The following is a 23687-nucleotide window of genomic DNA, read 5'->3' as shown; positions in this document are numbered from 1 at the left end:
ACAAAAAGAATTGAACTACACGGGCATTTTATGCTTCAATATTTAAGGGCCGGTATCATACCCCAAGGTTTACAAATTAAGAATATTCCGGGTTTGTTTGTACATATCAAGGAGTTTTTTGAAAAATGGTCCTTTATCGCTAATAGGTGCTCTAGGGATCTTATGATGCTGATAGTAGAAACAGCCAAAGATCTACTATTACAATTAATGAAAGAAATGCTTGAATTAGAGGATAAAATCAAAACTTCTACAATCATAGATGACTCTAAAAAAGCATTAGAAGACCTAGAGAGTGAACTTAATTCATATAGCGATTACCTAACCAAAAGAAAAGCAGATAAACTCCAAAAAGATATAAATCACTACAGTAAGGAACATACATACCCCTACCTAGCAGATGTTTTTTATAACCAAACAGATGCTAGCGGATATGACACCCTGAGTTACCAACTACCAGTTAGATCTCATAACAGAAGGGTCAATACCTTTTCAGACTTATCAGATTCGGAAGGAGATAACATGACACCATCTTTTGATCAGAGAGCTAATAGATTTACCCCGCGACGTCAAAATTATAACTATCGTCCTTTTTTAGGGAGACGTTATCAGAACAGAGGCAACTGGCGTCACCCTTATTCATCACAGCACCAACCATCTTACCAGCCCCGCTATCAACCTCGGGTACAATTTCAACAACAATACCAGCTCCAATACCAGCCTCAATACCAGGGCCCTCAACAAGCAAATACAAACCAATATCTGGAAACAAAAAATGCCAGATACTGGAGACAATGAAAGAAATACCTATTTTCAATCTGAGCTCACACCAGTTGAACGAGGCCACTTATTCCCTTTTAACAAAAGGGTTATCATTTGTACCTCATGCAGGGCTCATCAAATTCGAATTGTTTAATGATTTAATGTCATTCTTTCGAAAAATACGTCTGAAATGGTTTTTTCGAGATAAAGATAACATCACGGACACAATTAATCGGTCTGGTCTGGTACCTAAGTCTAGTTTTACACCCTCTTTGGAACAAATAGCACCAGAAGTGAGAATCTTTGAGCAGGTTGTGTACAATAGACTAGTAAATGCAACCAAATATGTTCCCAAAACCCCCTTCAACATCTCACTCCACGAATATGAGGCCCTCAATTCATTAAAAGGATCCTCTGAGATCATAATTAAGAGCTGTGATAAAGGGGGTGGGATAGCTAATATGGAAAATGAAACTTACATCAGAAAGGTTGAAGAAATGCTCAATGATGATAGATTCTACATGAAAATTAAAAAAAAATCCTACCTCTAAAATAAAAACAAAAATCAAGAAACTAACTACTAGAGCACTAGGCAATGGAATCATATGTGACAAGGAACATAAATATATGAACATAGAAAATAATCCCAAAATAGCTAGTTTCTACGGTACACCTAAAGTTCATAAAGATGCTGACAATCCTCCCCTAAGACCTATTGTCACAACAATAGGATCTATCACAGAACCAATTTCCAAATACTTGGACGCCATCCTATGTCCCCATATTCACAAAATCCCGGGATATATTAAAGACACCTGCCACATAATAAACACCTTGGAAGGCAGTCCCTTTAATCCACATAGACAATGGTTAGTCACACTCGATGTGGAAAGTTTATATTCGAACATTCCTAACCTTGGAGCCATTCAAGCAGTAAGATGGTTTATGAACTTATATGAAGTGGACTGTGACCATAACTTTATCATTGAATGCCTTACCATCATTCTTGAAGAGAATATCTTTGAATTCCGGGGCGACCTGTTCAAACAAACCAAAGGCGTAAGTATGGGCGCCTCTTGTGCGCCCACCATTGCTAACATCTACGTCGCGTACTTCGAACAACAATACATATTTAATGAAGTGGCTCCATTCTTTGAGTCTGTGTTATGTTGGTCGAGGTATTTCGACGATATTGTCTTTATCTGGAATGATAATGAAGACACCCTTGAAGAGTTCACCACATGGCTTAACCTATGTGACGAGAATTTAAAATTTACGTCAACTATGAGTAATGTCCAGGTGGAATTTTTGGACATAATAATAAAACATGATGGAAGTCAATTATTTGTAGATTTATTCATTAAGCCAACTGCCCGCAACACTCTGTTGCACTACAATAGTTTTCACCCTACCAACCAGAAAAGTAGCCTCCCTTTCGGACAATTTCTCCGGTTGCGTAGAAATTGTACCAAACTTGAAGATTATCTCAGATCCATAGACATGTAAACTAAATTCCTACAGAGAGGCTACCCGCACCGGCTGGTTCGGGATGCCTATAAACGAGCCAGATTCTATGACCGACAACACATCTTGACAGGTTCTAGGAAAACTAAAAATGACAATTTGGTCTTCGTCACTCGACATTCAGTAATGAACCAACAAATTAGACAAATTATCTGTTCCAGTTGGCACTTACTAAATGTAAATAATACAAAAGATAACTACATACAGAAGCCTATGTTCGCATACAGAAAGAATAGGAATCTGAAAGAACTGATCGTACGATCGCGTATGCCAAACAAAAGTAGAGAACCCATTCAGCGGAGCCTCACTGACATGACACCGGTTGTAGGAAACTACAAATGTGGTAGTGTATAGTGTGCCCTATGGCAATTGAAGCTAAAGAATTTTGCAACCATGGACAACAAATCGTTTGTAAATGCATGAGCAATTGCAAAACAAAAAACATCATCTACCTTCACGTTTGCCCATGCAATAAAGGATATGTTGGAGAGACTGCTAGATCCCTGAATGCAAGACTTACTAAACATAGGTCAGCTATACGCACGGCAAAAATCAATTCCCAGTTGGTGTCACACTTTCTAGAATATAAACACACCCCAGAAGACATCAAGTGGTTCATATTAGAGAAAATAGTCCCCAAAGGAAGGAATTATTACTGATAAACTACGGAAAAAAACGAGAAGTTTTTTACATTTTTCAGCTAGATACGGTCAAAAATGGGCTAAATCAGGAAATACCCTGGGAAAATGCTATTATATAAACCTCTTGTTTGTTCTGCCGGTTAATATAAGATCACTGCGTATTTTCTATGAACCTTTTGAGTACAGCATAAAAGTTTCTGTTATGTGATGCAAACCCTTTTTGATGAATATTGATCAGAATACGCCTCCTTACCAAAGCTTACACTCATGTTCTCTACTAAGATGTATTGAGGCTCCACAATTCTCTTTTTTATTATTTTTTTATTTTAAGTCTTTATTCTTCTAAGTAGCCTATCTCCTTTGCATGTTACATCATTTTAGCTACATGCAACATTTATTATCGATTCGAGTTCTTGGCCTTAAATATTGTAATTGTTGGTCAAGCCATCACTATCATAGCTATATTCCCTATCAATCGGAGTTCCGATATATGTCCAGGGTCGTAATCCATCTTCTTTGCCTATTGAGTGACACCACAGGGTATGAATTTATGAAATTACGCTTAGTAACTCCATCCACTCTGTGTTAGCAATCTAACCTACATTGATATACATTCCGGTTATCAATTTTTCTGTTCGAAATCTAATTTACTTTATTCGAGTTTTTCGCAGGAATTAATTATAGGTACATGTTTACACATACTAGGGAGATATCTTCTCGCTATCTACTATTAGGGAATTATAGAGTAACTCCTCTCATTTTTAGTATTAAATATCTTTTATTGAGCATGTCAACACAGTATGGGCACCAAACATTCGTAAGCGATTGCCAAGCAGTTCGCTAAAAGCTAGGGTTCAAATACAGTAGAAGGGCCTTCAGTAAGACGCTGCACTTACAAAGTCAAGGTTATACACAGCAAGCCGCCTACAACCCAGCATGGGCCGGCCGCGTTTCAAACAGTGCAGTGCTATGTCAAGACCACCGTAACCCTTTCTGTAGACCCGCACTTTCTATCGCCAGAGTGGGCCATAGCCCGCACAAATTGCAGTGCGTCACAGTCGGTTGACATACTTCTTGAACAACAAACCCCAACTCCCCCTCCTCACCTAGCAAACCTGACCCTCCCCATGCCCAACACCCCCCTCCCTTCTTAGCCCCAGCCCCCCCGTCCCGACCCCCCCTTACCTCCCCTACCCCTCCCCTTGTGGTCCGTGATCTCGTTCTATCTGGTGTTACAGCACCACCCATCAGCCTAACGGGCGGGTTTGGTGCCCTTCCCCACCTGATCAATCTCCGTTAGCCTCAACAATCTGAGATACCTTGGGCAGGTCACCTCCACAAATTCTGAAGACAGGAGGGCTAGAAATGGCTGCCATAGTTCCGCATACTTGGCCCCCTCTCCTGCTTTGTACAGAGAAAGCCTTTCCATACCCAGGACCATCCACAGGCGGTGGAGCCAACCCTGGTGCGTGGGGATTTGCGCAGAGCGCCAATGAGCCAGAATGTTTTGTAGCGCCGAACCTAGCGCTATAGCCATCAAGCGTCCCCTCCGTGATCTTAATGGATAGGTCAGTGCGTTGGGGAGCCCCAGAATGATGTACGAAGGGAAGCGTGGGATCTCGGTGTCAAACTGGGTATCCACGTCATCCAAAACTTGACGCCAATATTCCTGCAAAAATCTACAGTCCCAGAGGATGTGCGTGAGCGTGCCCAAGTGTCCACATCCCCACCAGCATAAGGGGTCCTTGTTACTATCCATTTCGTACAGCCGCTCCGGGGTATAGTACCAATAGGTCGCCACTTTTGTGAGTGTGTCTGTGAGCCCCATATGGTAAGCTGAGTGTCGCGCTCTGTAGTATATCCCTTCCCATTCCTTAAGTGTGAAGGAGCTCCCCATCTCCCTCTCCCAGCGGTTCCTACTCGCGCTGTAGGTATACCTGTGCTTGTGCATGAGCTTTTTATAAAGGTCTGAGATTAGCTGCTTGTCGGTCATGCGCGTAATCAACCAGTATTCGAAATCCGTCAGTCGCCTATCCGCCACAGATCTCACCGTCATGCTAAGGGCCCAGTGTCTCACTTGGAAATAACGGAGTCTCTCTGAGTCTGGGAGGCCGAATTCTTGGCGGAACTGTGGAAAGGGGACCACTCCGTCGGGACCATACATATGGCAGAGGGAGCGACATCCGGCTGGCTTCCATCGTTCGAAAGCCTTCCCATCCATCCCCGGATGAAAGTCGGGGTTATCAAGGATGGGGGTGAGCGGTGACGGCATGGTGGTGAGGCCAAGCGCTACCCCAACCTTATCCCAAATCTCTAGCGGGAATCGCGTGATGTAGGACGCATAAAGGTTGCGAGGCCTATGAGTCCTGTGCATAAAAGGGATCTCCTGCAATGTTCTCCCAGCGACTGCCTGGTCCAGGAACAGCCAGTGCTTTCCCGACTCCCATCGGACCCATTCCGCCATGAAGCGTAGTTGCGCCGCTTGGAAGTACGTGGCTAGGTTCGGAATCCCGATCCCTCCGTGCTCCGGGGCAAGCATCGCTATCTGAGCTTTCAGGCGAGGCTTCCTCCCGTTCCATATAAATTGCGAGAGCTCCGACTGCATCAGTTTAATCCAGCCTCTAGGGGGAGCAAGGGGTATAGTGCGAAAGATGTAAAGTATCTGGGGGAGAATTGTCATCTTGATTGCTGCCACCCTGCCCAGCCACGACAGCGGGTAGTGTTTCCACTGTCCCAGCTCCTGTCTGACCTTCTGTCGTAGGTGGGTGTAGTTTACCTCTACTGTGGTCTGTAGGGAGAAGGCCAGTTGTATGCAGAGATATGGAACCGCGTCTGCCACCCACTGCAGAGGAAATCTGTCCTGCAGCTCAGTGCGCGTGCTCGGTTCCAGAGACAGATCAAGGGCCATTGACTTCGTCATGTTGACTTTAAAGCCCGACACACTGCAAAACCTGGCAAGGTCGTCCAGGCAGGCAGGAAGAGAGCTCCGGGGATCGGCAAGGGACAACAAGACATCATCGGCGTAGAGGCTTATGGCGTGATCATCCTCCCCCAAATTTAATCCCCTTTACTTTCCGGGTCCGTTCGGATTAACTGTGCCAGCGGCTCCATATAGAGGGCAAATAATAGAGGGGATAACGGGCACCCCTGCCTGGTCCCTCTTTCGATCTTGAACCGTGGCGTGGAGAGGATAAACCATTAACCCGGACCGTGGCAGAGGGGAACTTATAGCAGTTCATTACTCTGGTACGAAACTTGGGTCCCATGCCCGCCTTCATTAACACCTTCTCGAGTTAGGGCCAGTGCACCCTATCAAAGGCCTTCTTGGCGTCAATGGCCAGCATCATGTATTCGCCCTGTGTGCGGGAGGCTCTCTCAATGAGATGAAGGGCCCTTTTAGTTTTATCGGAGGTCTGTCGCTCCGGAATGAAGCCAGACTGATCCGGCTCAATTAAGCCCCCCATGCATGGGCCCAGTCTGGAGGCAAGGATCCCTGTATAGAGTTTGAGGTCAACGTTTAAGAGGGAGATGGGCCTGTATGCCCCACATTCAGTGTGGTCTTTACCTGGTTTGGGTATAACCGCGATGGAGGCCTCGAGTAGGTCCCCGGAGATCGCCCCCTCTTCCGCGAACGAAGTAAAGAGTCTGGCCAGCAGCGGAGCCACTTGGACACAGAAGGTTTTATAGAAGCACGCTGGGAATCCATCCGGTCCCGGCGCCTTGCCGAGTTTGAGTCGGGAAATAGCCGAGATAACCTCTTCTGGGCGGATGTCCTTTTCTAGGCTATCAATTTGCTCCTGAGTTAGAGCTGGTAACGGGATCGCCGCCAGGAAGGCTGTTTCCGCCTCCGGGTCGGGTGGGACTGCTTCATATAGAGCGGCATAGAAGTCGCTGAAGGCCCCTGCTATTGCTCGATCTCCGATGACACGCGTACCATCCTTCCCTTTCAGTTCCCTTACCTCCCGCTTCTGAGTGATTGTACGTAGCCGTGTAATATGCGTGCTTCAGTCTTAACGCTGCATACTCCGCCCTGTCCATATCCAGCGCCGCCAACTGTTGACGAGCAGTCTTCAATTGGCGCCAGATCCTCGGGGCACCCGTCCTCCTGTGAATTTGCTCTAATTCCCTGGTCTTCTGGGTAAGCTCATCCCTCTTGATTTGACGCTCTATGTTCTCCGCAGCCGAGATCGAGATAAATTCACCCCTTAAGACGGCTTTGAGCGCTGCCCACTGAGTAGCGAGCGCGGTGTCCCCATTACTGTTGTGGGACAGATAGTCCTTTATGGCTCCCTGAATCCTAGCGACTGCCTCTTTCCTGTATAGCAACGAATCCCGGAGCCGCCACACCCTGCCAGCGCGCGATACTGTTGGCCCAGCGAGAGCGACCGTGATGTGATCTGAGAGGGACGCTGTACCAATCTCGGCACTGGTAATAAGTGACTGTGCAGCAGTGGAGACAAGCAGGTAATCTAGTCGCGCATATGTTTTATGTGCCGCTGAAAATTGTGTGTAGTCTTTCTCACCTGGGTGAAGCTCGCGCCATGCATCTACTAAGCCCAGGTCCTTCAGTCGGGCCAGGCCTGCCGCCAACAAGGCTCCCACTTGGCTAGTGCGCTGACAGGACCGGTCTAGTAAGTTATCAAGGACTAGGTTCAAATCCCTCCCCAGCAGAAAGTGGCGGTCCATTGTGTCAGTCGCATCCGTGAGCGCAGTGTGCAGAAACTTTTCTTGACCCTCGTTAGACCCGTAGACCGAGCCAATTGTATAGGTCAGGTCCCCCATTGCAAACCTGTAAACCACCAATCTACCCTTGATTTCCGCTATCTTACCCAGTACCTTGCCCCTGAAGTTGCGTGCCACTAGGATTGCCACCCCCGCCTTTTTATCAGGGCCTGAAGAAAAGAACTGCAGCGGAAACTTGCTAGTTTGGAGACGGTGGCAGTCCTTGGCTAGAAGGTGTGTCTCCTGTAGGAGGCAGACGTCCACCTTGGACTGCTCTAGGAGCAATAGGACAGCCTTACGCTTCACTGGATTGTTCAACCCTCTCACATTCAAAGTGAGAACAACAAAAAGTCATTCGGAGTCATCCAAGGGGGAAAGCCTGGGAAGTAGCCATCAAATTCGTGCCCAGACTGCCCCATCCGGGGGACCCTCCAGCCTCACCCAACCTCCACCAGCCCACCCTTCTGGAAAGCAGACACACCACACCACCTTCGGACCATGGACCACAATCCCACCCCCCTTCCTTTCCGCTACCCAGCCCCGTCCCCTACCACCCAACCCAGAAACCCCGCCCCCCCCGCTGAACAACAGATGTATACAGTCTCCCCCCCCCTCCCTCAACCAAACATTCCACCACCCCCCCCCTTTTCCCCAACTCGAAGAATATGAAGAACAGTCCTGTCCATCATCCACAGTCGTAGATGTAATGTTAGGGTCACTCTCGGGGGAATGTGACAGAGTCCAATACCTCCGCCCCCGCCGCCGGCCTGTGTGGCCCCAGTCCCCTCTTTCTCATTAAAGCCTCATCGCCGCCACCTCGGTGGCTATCCACTGTTGGATTTCGCCAGCCCCTGAGCCACAGATTCTACCGCCGCTCGCTGACATTCCTCAATTTCCGTCGCGGCCGGGCGCTTTGGCCTGCGCCGTCGCCGTTGTTGTTTCCACTGTCCAGTGGTGTCCGTGCCAGCTGTTCCCCCTCCGGATGGGCCCTCGTCGTCCGTCGGCTCCTCGAGTCCCAGTAAACTGCATGCATCCCTGAGCGACCGCTACTGGTGAACCTTGATGTCCAGTTTGAACACCAAGCGAAAGGGATGGCCCCAACTGTATGAGATGTTGCGCTGTCGCAGTTCTGCCGTAATCGGTCTGAAGGACCGTCGTTTCTCCAGGGTGATGGCAGCGAGGTCCTGATATAGGGTCGGCGAGTGGGATCCAAAGGAGATTGCGCCCATCTGGCGCGCTTGGCTAAGGATCTCTTCCTTCGTACGGAAGTCCTGCACACAGACCAGGATATCGGCCGGTTGGGCCGAGGTAGCTCTAGGCGGGCCCGTCCGATGGGCCCTGTCCAGCCGAAGTATGGAGTCCGCCGGTCGGCCCAGGATATGATTGAAGAGGCCCCGGGTAAAGTGGAAGAGGTCGTCCGTATCGGGAGACTGTTTCACCCCCGGATCCTAATGTTGTGCCGCCGGCAGCGGTTCTCCAAATCCTCGGCATGAGATTGGAGGTCCACCTGTTGGTCGTGTATGCGGATGATTTCTTGTCGCAGCGCCTCTATTTCTACATCCCGCCCATCGCCTTGGGTCTCTAGGTCCGCCACCCTTTCTCCAATATTTACAACAAGGGGTGGTGAGGGACAGAGTCTCTGAATTAAACAGAATACTCTCACCCAGTCAAGAGATCAGGGCTAGATCCAACACCGTTTTTTAGCTCACTGCACCATCCCAGTTTCAGAACCTGGCTGTATGCAAATTAGTCTGTTCCTGTCCCAGTGCATGATGGGAACAGGGCAAACCAAACTACAAAAGCCAATTCTTACACTGGGAAGGAAACAAGCTACCGGGGACCGGTTTCTGGCATTTCAGCCTCTTCGGCCCGGCTTGCTTGAATCCTGATGGTGCAATGAGCAAGGGACTCACATCTGAGTATACCCTTCCACGCTTAGGGTGGACAAAAATATTTACAACAAGGGGTGGTGAGGGACAGAGTCTCTGAATTAAACAGAATACTCTCACCCAGTCAAGAGATCAGGACCCTTTCTCCAATGGCATCAGTGTCGCGGCAAACTTCTCGTATCTCCTCCTGTAGCTCTTTCTTTAAAGCGTGGATATCTTCTCGCAGGCCGCTAAAGAGGAATTCTAGAAAAGTCTTAGTGATGGGCTCCTCCATGTCTGCCTTGCTCGAGGGCGAGGAGTCCGCGGCTTGCTTGTCCGTGCCAGCCCTTTGGCTCGACGCAGTAGCGTCTGTCCGCTTCCCTACTGTGCCGGGGGTGAACAGATCTTTGATAGTTCTGTCCTTCCGGATTCTTCCCGAAGACATGTCCCTCAGAGCCCCCCGGGCTCGGGCACCACCGGGGCTGATCGAAAATGTGGGCTCTGACAGTGAGTGCGTGTGGGGCCCGTTGGGCCGGTCAGCTCTTCAGGGGTCCCGCCGAGGGCCCTCAAGGGACACCCCGGTCCTTCACCCGGTGGCGAGAGGCCTCCCCTTTATCGCAGCGCTCACCACAGAGTCCCGATATCAGGACTGGATCACTCTCCCTGGGTATCCGGCTGCAATCGTCTTAGCAGGGCCTTCCAATCGCCCACTGGGCTCAGTGACTCCGCGCTCTGCTCGAGTTTTGTGGCCAAGCAGGGATTCCCAAACACCACACAAGGGATAGGCCACACTTGCGAGGGCGCCCGGCGCGCTGCAAAAATGGCAGGCGATTTTTACTAATTTGCCTCCAAGTTCGCTGCCTCAGCGGTGCAATCTGCAGTGCCCCTGTGGCCCCTCGGGCCCAACGGATGCGCCGGCTCTCCCAACTTCAGCCTGCCAGTGCCCCACTCCCACCGCACCTCACCTCAGAACTGGGGCTGCGGGCTCCGAGCTCCGACCTCGCTGTCTCGTGGGCGGGCCTGCTGCACCTGGCCCTTAGCCCGTCCGCCTCCGGCGGTCCCAGCCTCCGCCGTAGCCTCATAGCTGTATGCGTGTATGTAAGTGGGCCCGCAGTAGCCCCGGGCAGAAACGCCCCAGGGGCCTCGCGCTGTCAATGCCCGGGCCGGGCCCACTAACTCGTTCGCCGCCTAGGTCACCTCTCCATCCGGCGCCCTCGCCGGTGCTCAAGGCCACACCCCGCGGCTCCGCTGTACTGGGCCAGGCCCGGCCTCGCACACAGCGTCTCTCACTTTCGGCTCCGGGACTCTCCAACGGCACCCAGCTCAATCCGCTGGGCTCAAATCCCTCTCGGTAGCAAACACTCCTTTGTGGGGCCCTTTGACGGGGGAGTGAAGCGCTATAAAGGTGCTATTAAGGCGGCCGGCGGCGGGAGCTCCAGAAGGCACGTCCGCTCACACCGCCATCTTAGCCACGCCCCCTCCTCTTTTTTAGAGGCAATCTCTCTTCAACGCGAGTGTTATGCGGGTATGATCCAGTCCGTGCTTTACCATCCACCAGAGCGTCTACTTCCCCTTCAAGAGTCATTAACGAGACTCACCGGTGTAAGAATCTAGAACCTTTTCCAATTGGCTATCCCAGCAGTCTTGTTTTAAATATAAGACATTGACTGACGCCCAGCGCATTTCAGACCGTTAGGCTCACGAGTTGACACGCAGCCTGCGACGCTTCGTATCAGAGTATCCCGATATCTTCAGGTAAATCGCCAGTCCCGATATTTGTCCTCTATATAATTTTTCCCTCCCAGATATTATCTCTATTTTATAGATATATAGATATCTAGTCACATTGTGTTTCTATTTCCACCTTAGGAGCGTACCGCCGGCTTCTCTTGGGCTGGAATCACCGTTGCACATGATGCTCCACTCTGTTTAAAACCGCAGAGAGATCTCGTATCGTCCTATTATTATGTTCGATCCCCATTTCATTTAGGTAATTAATAGACCTTGGACGGTAATACACCATATCTATTATGGTTACATATCTTTATGTGTTTTTTATTTTATTTTGTTCATCCGCAGAAGTGTATAGCTAGTCCGTTGAAAAGAGAAAGAGGAAACTGTGAATCGTTCTACTACATCATCCAACAAAAATATAGGTAAAGTTATATAATGCCGTTAAGATCTCAAAGTAATCTATGTCGATCCTTCTCAACATAATTATACATTTCCTTACCATATATATTTTATTTAAACAGTACAATTGGTTCGCTACAGTTACTGTTTCCCATCCAAACTAAATCAAGACGTTTGTGCCCATCCGCTATCCATTGTGTGTAAGTAGTCTCTGTTTATCTTACCTTCATCATAGTTCTAGCACTACCTGGTACTCCATTAGCGAATACCCCGCTAGACTACATATATATATTGATCGAGCACATGTCAGCATTTCATCTTGTTGTTTCATAGAGCAGAACCTACGTATGCGTCTAACGTAATAACATTTACGTAGTTTTGACCTCTCCCATATGCAATAGAAATCCTCCTTATAACATTGTCTTGATTATAGTCCTAGTTCTACCCGATACTCCTTAAGCATACACCACTCTATATTATATATAAATTCACCGGTCATATGTCAGCTTCTTATGTTGCAGCGATCGAGCATAATTTGCATATGTGTTTGACTTAAGAGCAACGACGTAGCTCTCTCTTCTCTTATATGTAATAGAATTCCCTCTTATTCAACAGTAAACAAGGCTATATACATTCTATATTGTCTATTCTCTTGCAGTTGCTATACCTTTTATGAAAGATATTTGAAGCCACAATACATCTTGACTCTTCATCCTAAATGGGCTATTTTGGTAAGAAGACGTGCCTTCATGTATTCGCAAATGTACTGGTTATAAGACTCCGCTAATTAAGTATGCTCTAGTTGCCACTGAATTGATATGTTCGCACACAAGCTAGCATAGATTGAAGGTTGCAGAATATACGAAATATTTTGTATATAAAATGTAAATATGTGTATATAAAATTGTCTTTTGGATATAATTGTACAGACTGTTCATTAATATGACCTTTTCTTAAGCATACCTTATGTATATATGGTGACTTTTTAAACGGGTATGGTTCTCACAAAGTGCAAGTACAAACTATTTTAATTGTTGTTGTTTTTGCAAATGCCTCGTGCTGTTCTCTTGATTGACATTCCAAGTAGACACCCTGACAATAACTAATGAAATCATTGTTGGATATTTTATAGTGCAATAGACGGCTACCTGATGAAGGCGTGTATGCCGAAACGTGCGTTGTAGACATCTGCCGCACTGCCTGAATCAATGCTCCGTCCGTTATTGGATTTGTATATATATTGATTGTTAATACCTGCTTTATAAAACGATTGAATGTGAATTATAAATTGTTCACTTAATGAAAAATAATATAAAACATGACATTTTATACCTCAAAATAAATTAATAAATACATCACTATATCCTCCTTCAGTGTCCATATTGTGTCAATAGGGTGTCCCCTTTCTTTTATGATAACTATTTAGTTCACTAGTAAGTTTGGCATTTGTGTTATAGATATTTAGGTAGATATCCTTTTCTAGCTATAATTTTCCTTTCTTTTTTTCAACAGAATGATACCAATCAGGAGCTGCATTACACATGCAGCACACCTTCCTTCATTGCGCTGGGCACACCTTTAAAACAGTGCGCCCAGCGCAATAATGGAAAGTGTGCTGCATTATGGGGATGCACTACCCCCAGGGCTGCCACAAACTTTTGCTGCCCAGTGGGCAGCGCATTCATGTGAAATACAGAGCAGCTGCTTTACAGCTGCTCCGTGTGTCACTGTGCAGGCGGCAGGCAACCCGCCTGCACTTTTAAAAGGGAAGAGAGATCCCCTTGCCAACTGATGCAGTCAGTGACTGCATTCGCCTGCAAAGGGATGTCTGGGGGGTCCATAGGAGCCCCTTTACACCTTGCAGATGGCTGCTCTCATGAGGCACACTGACAGTGCGCCACCTATGTGGCGCACTGTCAGTGTGCCTCCTGAGTGCGTCTTTGCCTCTGCGCCAGCGTCGGTAATACGAGGCGGGAGCAGAAGCAAAGGGATTCCCTCATTTGCGAGGGGCACACCCCCATGCAAATGAGGGAACGCCCTCTTGATGATAGCGCCAGCGCTATTGGGATTCCATAAGGAGCCACACAAGCGTCTGCAGCCCCTTCTGTAATGCCAAAGTGCCCCATGGTTGCAGAAAGCAGGAGTAAACTCCTGTTGCACCCCCGGGGTACTTTATCTACTACAGCCCCAGGTGTGGAAGCTGCCTTTGCAAGAAAGGAACTGTCAATGAGGGTGAATGCAAAAACAACAAGGTAATGGATGGAATGCTTGAATTAATCTCAATCACCTTGAAAACTCCTTCTCTACACAACAAGGAGACTGGCCAGTCTCAGATCAGTTTTGGTGTTCAGCCTCGTTATCTCTGCAGAATGGTCTCAGAGGGCCCCACAAACCAAGGTCACAACAAGGCCACTCTTTTTTTCGATTTTTTTTTTTTAGTTATTTGCAACATTATAACAGTTTACAGTTACTGTTGCAAAATCACATAATTCAGATTACACACATTAATATTGCTCTGAATTATTCAGTACTATGACGACATATCAACGACAGCCCCATCGATGTTCACCATCACACCTTCCATACGACCAAGAATTGAAACTAATATTTTTTTGTTAGTTGTTTCAGTGTTGTTAATCTTTCACTTGTTGCCCCTGCCCCTAAATCCAGTGTAGTCTTCCAACAGGGCCTAACCCTTCCACAAACTTCTTCGGGCAGCCCCTCCCTTCATATACCATCCTTTCCAACTCCATCAATGTGTTCATACCAGTCATCTATTGTTGCTTCGTAGGAGCACAGCTCTTACCCCATGCCTGGGCAATGTCCCTTCTAGACACAACCAATCCAATTCCAGCATACATCATCTTCAAATGACCGGAATATTGACATGGCTGTCCGGATGGTCATCTCAGTGTTAGCATGGTACAGGAGGACATTGTATGCTTACAGCAATACCTTTTCAGTGATTGCCCAGAATCCCTCTATGTCCACATAAACTCCAAAAAATCTCGCCAAAAGTTCTACACGTACAACGAAGAGAAGAGAGTCAACAGCCCTGCCTCTTACCTCTTCCACAGTACAAATTGATCTAAAAGCACTCCATTAACTTTCACTGTTGCCATTGGGGCCCTGTATAAGTGACACCCATCTGCTGAATTTAAGCTGACCCAAATGCTTTTAGAATCTGACTCAAATACACCCAGTCAATGGAGTCCAGTACCTTTTTAGCATCCAAGGACAAAATGGCCATTGGGTTCCGTTCATGTCCGCCTCGTCAAGCCAGTTATGTGGTCTGAAGAAGTTCAACCTGGTCGCACTCCCTGTCATGAACCCTGTCTGATCATCATGTATTCGGGAAGTAATTTCTTTGACTAAAGGGAGTGCAAGGAATTTAGCAAGTAACTTAGTCTCAGTGTTTAGTAGTGGGATGGGTCTACAAGATTCAAATAAATTCTCGGCCTTGTGTGGCTTGGGTATAACTAACAATCATTGGGGCAATCTTGGAGCCAAATGGAAAACCTCAAGTCATTGACTGAACAAAGGTATATAAGGAACTCACAGGCAACAGAGCCATCTTCCTTCACAGCTATCACCTACTTGAAGTGATCTGCAGAGTTAGGGGTTCTGTAAAGTAAACTGTCTGACAATCATGGATGCGGTGGAGAGATCGTGAAATGAAAGGCTGTAGAATGCCAGGATTTCTTTTCTAACACACAACATTTAAGTTGCTTGTAAATCAAATCTACAAATATATCTGCAGGAAACCACACTTTTCTGTAATTTTAAGTGTCATGGAAGCACAGATTGTAATAGGATCAAAACAAATCAGAACACTTTACTTGGTGATGTTCATCATTTGCTGAAACCTGATTTCCACACATTATCGTTTGTACGTTATATAGTTTTAACAGTAAAACAGCATAACAGTGGGAAATTTTGAATCCATTTCAATGGAATATATGCTGTCTGGAAAAGACAGGGCTCTATCTACCACATCATGCCTTAGTAATATATTTATTAAAAGTTTTAGTTTTTAAACATGAACTAAGAAACATTTCTGCCAGCCCTGATGATAATGCTATTAGTGAACTAAGAGGCAAGTCAGAGGTCATCTGTATCCACTCGGTGGGCTACATTATTATATATGGAGCAAAGATTTAGCCTATCAAATCAAACAAAAAACTTTTTTTTATACCGCAGACATGTTGAACTCACATATTTGAAAGTGCTCGTGTGACAGAAGAAGGCGGCTTGGTGAAATAAAAGATTTGCCTAGGATCACACAATTTGAGGCAAGTTTACAGATCAAGAGCATTATAGTTAAGTCGAGTAAATTATCCAAGTCACTAGACCTGCAGGTCTGTTAACATTTTTATTAGTTTGAGGCCTGAATGTTAATTTGTGGGTTATAATACACATTTGTGTAACTTTAGCTGACTTAAATAATAACAGTCCATATTTCAGGATGGCATAAGTCCATAAAAAATATTATTCAAGGAATTCTTGCAATCTTTTCCATTTGTAAATCATTATTGTTCTAATACTTCCGAAGAGGCAGGATAAAGGCACTGAAGCCACAGTGGCTAACAGTGAGGGATAAGCAAGATGTTAATGAGGTTATGTACTCTGGTTTCATATACTACAGCATAATTCTAACTCTGGTGTTAAAGATTCGTATTTAGTAAGTATTATTTTATCTAGCCTGATCCAAATGTCACTGCTATAGAACGTGCACTTACTGTGCAACTTGAATGTCTAATTAGGACAAAAGTTTTGCATAGGTCGTTTACACAGTTTACTAGCTTAAATAGAGATAAAAGAAGCATTGGTAAAGTATTTAAGTCTGTCCATGGCAAGCTAAAAAGTAAAAATAGAAAACCATAACAGAACCTAAACGTGGGCACCATATGGTTGCAATAAAAATGTGAATTCAAAAATAAATTCACTGATGTGGCCGTTTTACTTGCGAAGTTTATTAACCAGTTGGCTGCTGCCGGCCATTGGCCGACGGCAGCACTACCTCGCTGGTGCTGACGTCGGCCAATGGCCGACGCGACTGCGCCCGTTTTTTAAAACGGCCGCACTGCCGCAAAAAAGCGGAAGCAGCCAACGGGTTAAATAAGCTTTTCAGTTGTGGTAGGCATTTTATGATTTGTGAAGGACGCACAAATAAATCAAACTCCAGCCCATCTCTAATGTTACAATGTCAATTCAGCTCTTTATAAAACAGTTGGGAAATAAATTACCATCTAACTCGGCACCAATATAATAATAAATAAATAAATAAAAGCCCACACCAAAACAGCTTTGTCCCTGAAGAGAAAAATATTTTTAGGAGGATGTGAACAAAGTGTAACGCTTTGTGAGGTCACTAAACGTGAATGGAACCTTGGGGCAGAGTGGGCTGACCCAATACCCTATGCTATATGCCATGGTGGACCTAAGTAAGTTTGGTGTTAAAATGACTATTCGACAAGTCCAAAGGATGAATGAAGCCCAATGACCAAAAGTCACTATGTATGTATGTATGTTACATATGTTTTTTTTTTAAAGTATAGTCTGGCTACACAGCTAAAGCTGTCTCAAAGGCCAGACCATAGAAGAAAGTCTGTACTTCAAATAAGCATCCAGCTTGGGCCACTCTAAACTTCTGGGGATGGCAGGGCGTTCTAACACTGTTAAACACTACACCAAACTGACAATACTATGCTGCGGTACAGAAAACGTAGGCTTGTAAAAAGTAAATTATTGGCTGTTGCGCCTCTGACGTCATCCCTAATATTTCCAGAGAACAAGAAAAGGTCCAATAAAAGGAACTGAAAAACGCTTTCTTTTGGAGCGAGCAGATTTTCTATCCCCCCTTTCAGAATGAGAACATCCGGATGAATGACGCAAATTAAAGGAAAATATATTTAGGGCAATGGTAAAATGTTAGTGGAAGTACATTTGATAATCCTTTCCCATACACATATCATTTGTGAAAGGGCTACAATAAAAAGGTAAACAGACTGTAGGTAACAGTCTGTAATTCGTAAATAGTGAGAAACGTGGAGTTTATAAAACTAGTTATCAACAATTTCAAGCAAATAAAAAATATATTTAGTACGTGTTGGCTATCAAAAGTGCTCAACCATTCTGAATGAAGATAACGCTAAGAAGCCAAAAACGCCTACTGTTGCAGTATAATAATTGCTACAGGTACTCAAATCAAACTCCTAGAACTGAGGAGGTAAACAGACATACCCACAGCTAACGAGTTTACAATGAAGGTGGTGTCAATACATGGGGAGAACTGTAATTCTTCACACACAAAAATGCCGCAAAGTTAATGAAGTCAAAAAACGTATACTCGATACATATCGGCAAAGTACCACCAAAACCAGTACACAACGCACTCCATATTTGAAATTGAACTATTAACTTTAGAGAAATCAGCAGCTACCATCATTCTAGGAAGCACAGAGATGGGCTCCACTCACACTCCCTTCAAGAATCATAGCCATACAGCACATGTACAGGGGGAGGAGTAGAAACAAACCAATGAGCTGCTCGTCAATAGACAGCAGAAGGAATGGGCATTGATTAAATTCCACCTGTTGAGAGATGGAGATAGTATCACCATGAGTGAAGAAGTCAGTCAAGCCGGAAGTACAATTTGTCTTTTTCCCATCTCCACCCTACCATAACTCCCCAGAATCCCACCAGGAGACAAACCTAGGTCAAAGGGCCAGAGACTGTATTGGTCCCGACGAAAAATGTCACATCAGAGAGGGGACTGTCGTCACTGAGCAACAAATGAGCCTAAATACTTTCACCTTCTAGTGCGGCCAGCTCATGCCAACATCCTCTCCAAGCTCTGGTAGAGCGGCTGACGCTATACGCAATCTAAAAGAGAAATGAGGTAAACTCTATTAGAGGGGGTGGCAATACAAGAAACAGGCTGTTGAGCCCAGGGCCACTGGGAATAAAGGATTGAACACTAATTGAATTACTTGGTAAATACATTCAGTCTTCTTCGACTGCCCGGTTTGACAAAGATAATCACTCAAGTTTGAAATCTAGCACTCTGAAGATGTATTAACTTAAAGGTCATTCATTGTCAAAAGGTAGGCTTCAATTATGACCAATATAAACAACTGGAGGAAACCTCATGAAAATGCAATACTCCGAGCAGTTGATGTCTATATAATGTCAACAATAAGGTCTACATCTGGTCCACTGAATGGCTACATTTTGGACTGTTTTCTAACCACATTAGGCTGTAGATACATTAAGTCTATATGCGTTGATTTTGAAATTTCTTCACAATCACATTTTTATGACAACTTACCATTTCCAAAGTTGTTTCTCTGTATTTAATGTTTTGGAATATGTCTAAAAAGATGTACCCCTGCACCTGTTTCAAATGCAAATAAAGATTTTTTTTTTTAACTTAGCGTTTCCAAATACAAGTACAAGAGCCCAAAATATCTCCCATGAACCCACTACCAGTGCTGCTGAAAATCAAGGCTGTCTATTTTAGATTTCACTTAATGCCTCTTTTCTCCTACCCTCTGCCAATCCTTTAAGTTCTTAGTCATTCCTGTATTCTCTATTTGCCAACATTTTCCTAAAATTCTCTTCCTCCTCCTTTGTCTCTTTCCTGTCTTGCTCTGCATCCAAGGGCACAAACATGACTGTAGGTGCCCATCATCAACAAAAACCTGCGCCAATCATCCATCTAGCTTATAAGCATGTTCACCTGGACCAAATGGTTCCTGCTGAGCACTGGCAAAAAAACTCCAAGTGTTTGGTGACGTTGTTGTGTTCTGCAGAAAGGAAGCTCCAGGAAATTCAATTGAGCTACTACCCTCTAAGCGGAAACCAAAGAAATGCATGCCATGGTGCACACCTTTGGTGTCAAAATATGGCAAGGAAATAATGCACCCTAAGAGACAAAACACAGATTCCTCCTAAAAACAACAAAAACATAAAGAAGGTTTGGCTACTCAATGGGTTTCCAATTGAAAAATGCAGGTCCTTTCTTCGACGTAGTTCACAGATATGACTCTGGAGAGCTTTCACTTACCAACTCTGCTCTCTGCTGCACAGAACCCAAAAATTCAGCAAAGGCAAACTGTTCTGCACCTATTTGTGCCACCTCTAAAAATCGCATAACAGGGTGCAGGAGGTTGAGAATGTTTGGGATTATTCTCTGCCTTCACAAAAAATATATATTTGATTATCTTACGTCCAAGCAGAAGTTCACAGTGTTGGACACGCATGAAGACAGCGCCAAAAAGGCCATGCAGAGCAGGAAGCACTGATTGCATCTTTTTAGCATCTTGAAAGCCACTTGTGCTACTTTTGGGCACTTTTGTTTCTGGCAGGATGAGCGAGGGCAAGCATTGAAGGGGTGTGTGGGCAGGACTAGCAACCCAGTGGCGTAACGAACCTTGAGGGGGCCCCCCTGCAGGGTATGTGAAGGGGCCCCCTCCGGACTCAATCTAGAGCTCCCCAGCAGAAGTGCCGTGCTGACGGGGCCCCCTGGAGGGGGAGGGCCCCCGCACCGCGGGGGCTGCAGGGGCCTGTGTTACACCCCTGAAAGGAGGAGAGTGGGGACCGGCAACAATGCCGGAGGGGTGATGGAGGAAGGGGATATAAGGAAAAGGAAAAAAAAGTGCCTCTGAAAGAAGCAAGCAGTGGAAGGACCGGATGCAGTTTTTTCCCCACTAAACTGCTACACCTTTGAAACTGTCCATCTCAGGGCTACGTGCCCACAGAATGGTGAAGCCTAAAATGAATATTGATCTAGTTATTATTGTGGGAAGCACAGTGCCTAATGCAGGAGTTGCTGCATTGTGCTGAATTAGTGGCAGACACAGTGGCTCCCCTAGTCTCTGTAAGAGTCTTAGATTTGACAATTCTGTGTTATGCTGTATCTGAATCACTATCCCTCTAACTGCACCTTGGGGTAAGTCTTCGCGGTTTGCTATCACTACCCTGCGAGAGTGAAGTATAAAAAAGAAAACTTGATTATTGATTTGGAACGAAATAGGATTGCACAATGTGAAACCAGAAAGGATGGGATCAATACCTGCTTCCCCACTTGACCAAATAGTGTGATACTAGGCAATTGTTTTATTTCACTTTTTCTACGTGGTCACATATAAGAGCACCGTGAAATATGTGTTTAGGATACGTTCTGTACAAAAAGGTTTCTTGTGGCCGATTTAAGAAACTATAATGTATGTGTATAACAACAACCCAGGCCACCCCAAGGGTTCCATGTGACAACTCACTAGTCTCTTAATTCACACTTGGCCTTGTTGTTAGGATGGGAGAAGGATTGAATGTTTCTACTTATTTTTTCAACTGTCACTTTTAGTGGTTCGGGAGGTGAAATACTTCTGCGTGTTTATGGAATAAAATTTTGTTTTTATTTTGAAGAGACTTATCAAATGTTTACATGCTTGTTGCAAGAGGTCTTAGAAACTGAATGTGCTGCTAAAGTTAAGGAGCAAAACACCTTATTTGCTTCATTTCTTTTACTTCAGTTATCATGTAAATAAATGTTTTCCTGTTTATTTAACATTTTCTGCTTATTAGTGCTCTCTCAACTGAACAGCAGCCCATTGCGGTCTTTCAGCAGGGGTCCACAGGTATAGTAAATGATTCACGCTCATTCAGCATAAGAATGGAAAGGTGGGCAGATTGTAGTATGTAGCCGATGGTGCATTTTGGAGCATACAGTCGCAAATATAATACTATAGCATAGCGAGATAGTGCACTGTCATTTACAGATAGCACATTTTCATTAAATGTATCACAAATATGCAGTTTAAACAATAACACAATACAGCACAGAAAACAATGTGTGGGAATTGGGTTTCCGCAAATGTTTATCCTTCGCATAAAGAAAAGTTGTGTCTTGATTTGTTTTGACCCTATTAAAATCTTTGCTTCCATCACACTTCAAAATTACCAAAACATGTGCTTTCCAAACTACTGATATTGTGTAACGCGTATACAGTTCATTTACAGGTATTTTTACATTTTGTTGTGTTAGAAAATAAAGTCACATTTTACATACAGCCTTTCCTTTCACACTTCCTTTACACCAACAAGACTGTCCTAGTTAGAGAAAGACAAATAAACATAAGTCTCCATGGTAAACGAATAAGCAGAAATGTGTCAAAAAACATAGCCTTACATTTGAACTCTGTCTTTGAACGCACAGCAAATGTGACTAGATTAAAACAAAAATTGAAGGCCTCTTAGTCACTTTTTTAACTCCAGCATGGGTGTTGGGGGTGGGGGGGGGGGGGGGGTGCTGCAGTGCTCTCTCCCCCCACCTCACCGTCCAGTGACTATGGTTTTTGGGCTGGTCAAAGAGTTGAGGACTCACCTCCTCCCCAAAGTGCACCACTTTCTGGCCGGTGAGCGGGCGCAGGGTGGGATAGACGCTGCAGGTGCCGGCCTCTCCCGCAGTTGCCTCGGGTCCCCGGTGGAGGGCGTAGCGCGCCTCCAGCTGCGGGTCCACCAGGCTGTTGTTGATGAGCTGCTCCTGCTCCCGGGGCTCCATCCGCTCCCAGGCTGGCCCGCAGCGCTCCCGGATCCGCTCCTTCTCCAACATGATCTTCCGGGCCATGGGGTTCAGTGACGAGAAGTAGGTGAAGCGCTTGCGCTCGCGCTCATCCAGCGGCCGGTTCCCTGAGCCCGAGACGCTGCGGGCCGCGGCGATGGCGGCCGACATGGATGCCATGGCCCTGCTGACGAGGGCTCGGTGTCCGGCTCCGACAGCAGACTAAGCCGCCTGCCCTCAGCTGTGCCGCATCCTGCTCCTCCCTCACCCGGGAGCCAGCTCCCTCCCCCCTCTGCAGCACAACAAGCTCCCACCCAGCGGCTGCTCGCAGCTCTCCTCCCACTACTAGCTTCCACCGCCCTCCTGTGTTATTCACTGCCACAGCCTCATCTCGTCAATCACTGTGAAAACTATAAGGCATGCCCCCTTTACATTTATTAAAGAACAGTTTGTAATGCTATATATCCAGCATGATTAAGTTCTGAATATTTAAATTATTTATGGACTAAAAAGAAAGCTTATACAAGATACATTCTGCAAATAATAAGGATTAAAGGGAATGAGAACTTCGTTGAAAGTAACAGGAGAATGTAAGTACAATAAAATAGCTACGTATTTCCGTGGTGATAACTTTATTTGACTGAGGAGCAAAACTGTAATTAATTGACGCATAAGCATACTTCTAGGGCATGGACATCTGTCCTGTGTAATACCTGCTGCTCAGCAAGTGTGACTGGTGTGTGGAATGTTGGGGCGTGGTGATGCTGTGGAATGTTGGTTGAGTGTGAGGCAGTTGGAGAATGGGCTGAGCAGCAGGAAGGCTGCCCCTGATGGGGCTTTTCATACCATCTACTTAAATAAACATCTTACATAGTCTACCCTGATGTGGTATTCTGGTTCGGATGCCATGTACCTTCCCCGCTTACCTGTCTTGCTGCTCAGCCTGTATGGATGAATGGTGGAATGTTGGAGTGTGTGATGTAATGATAGAATGTTGTGTATGCCTGGGGGATGATGACAGTTGGGAGATTGGGCTGAGCAGCAAGAGAGCTGCTCCTGGTGGGGCTTTAATGATCCTATGATTCAAGCTTATAATTCATCAATAAACATACTTAAATCATCACATCTCGGCTAGCGCTTATCTTATTACATTTGGCGACGATTGGACGGAACCTACACTGCAAGAAACCTCAAGGAACTTCGAGATCAAGATTAACAAGTATGAGAAAAGTATTTTTCAATAGCTACTCAAGCATACTGGCACCCCAACTAAGCCCCACCAGTGACCTACCACCGGTCGCCCACAACTTTGGATGTGCCAGTTACTGCAAGCATACAGCTTAAGTATGCCAGTCCCTGCTTGTTCACACTGCAAAGCTTCTTTTTGCCTGTTCCTACTCGTCATTGAGGGCACTACCTGGTCAATACAGAAGAGCGTCAGGGACTACTGTAATTTCTACCCTGCCTAGTTACTGC

The 23687-nt window shown here is 45.7% G+C and overlaps 1 protein-coding gene across 1 annotated transcript in view; it reads right to left on the bottom strand.

Annotated features, from left to right (window-relative positions):
• Positions 1-22414, bottom strand: part of C6H1orf198 (chromosome 6 C1orf198 homolog) — a 117691-nt gene extending 95277 nt beyond the window's left edge. The window contains exon 1 of the mRNA XM_086927143.1: positions 22035-22414. Within this exon, the coding sequence (XP_086783269.1) occupies positions 22035-22391 (357 nt within the window). The 5' untranslated portion in view covers positions 22392-22414. The remainder of the gene's footprint in view (positions 1-22034) is intronic.
• Between the last annotated feature and the right edge of the window lie 1273 nt (positions 22415-23687).

This window comes from Lissotriton vulgaris, chromosome 6 (assembly GCF_964263255.1).
Source record: "Lissotriton vulgaris chromosome 6, aLisVul1.2, whole genome shotgun sequence".
Lineage (NCBI taxonomy): Eukaryota > Metazoa > Chordata > Amphibia > Caudata > Salamandridae > Lissotriton > Lissotriton vulgaris.
Note: the sequence above shows the minus strand (reverse complement) of the source record. Positions and strands in the feature narration are given on the sequence as shown.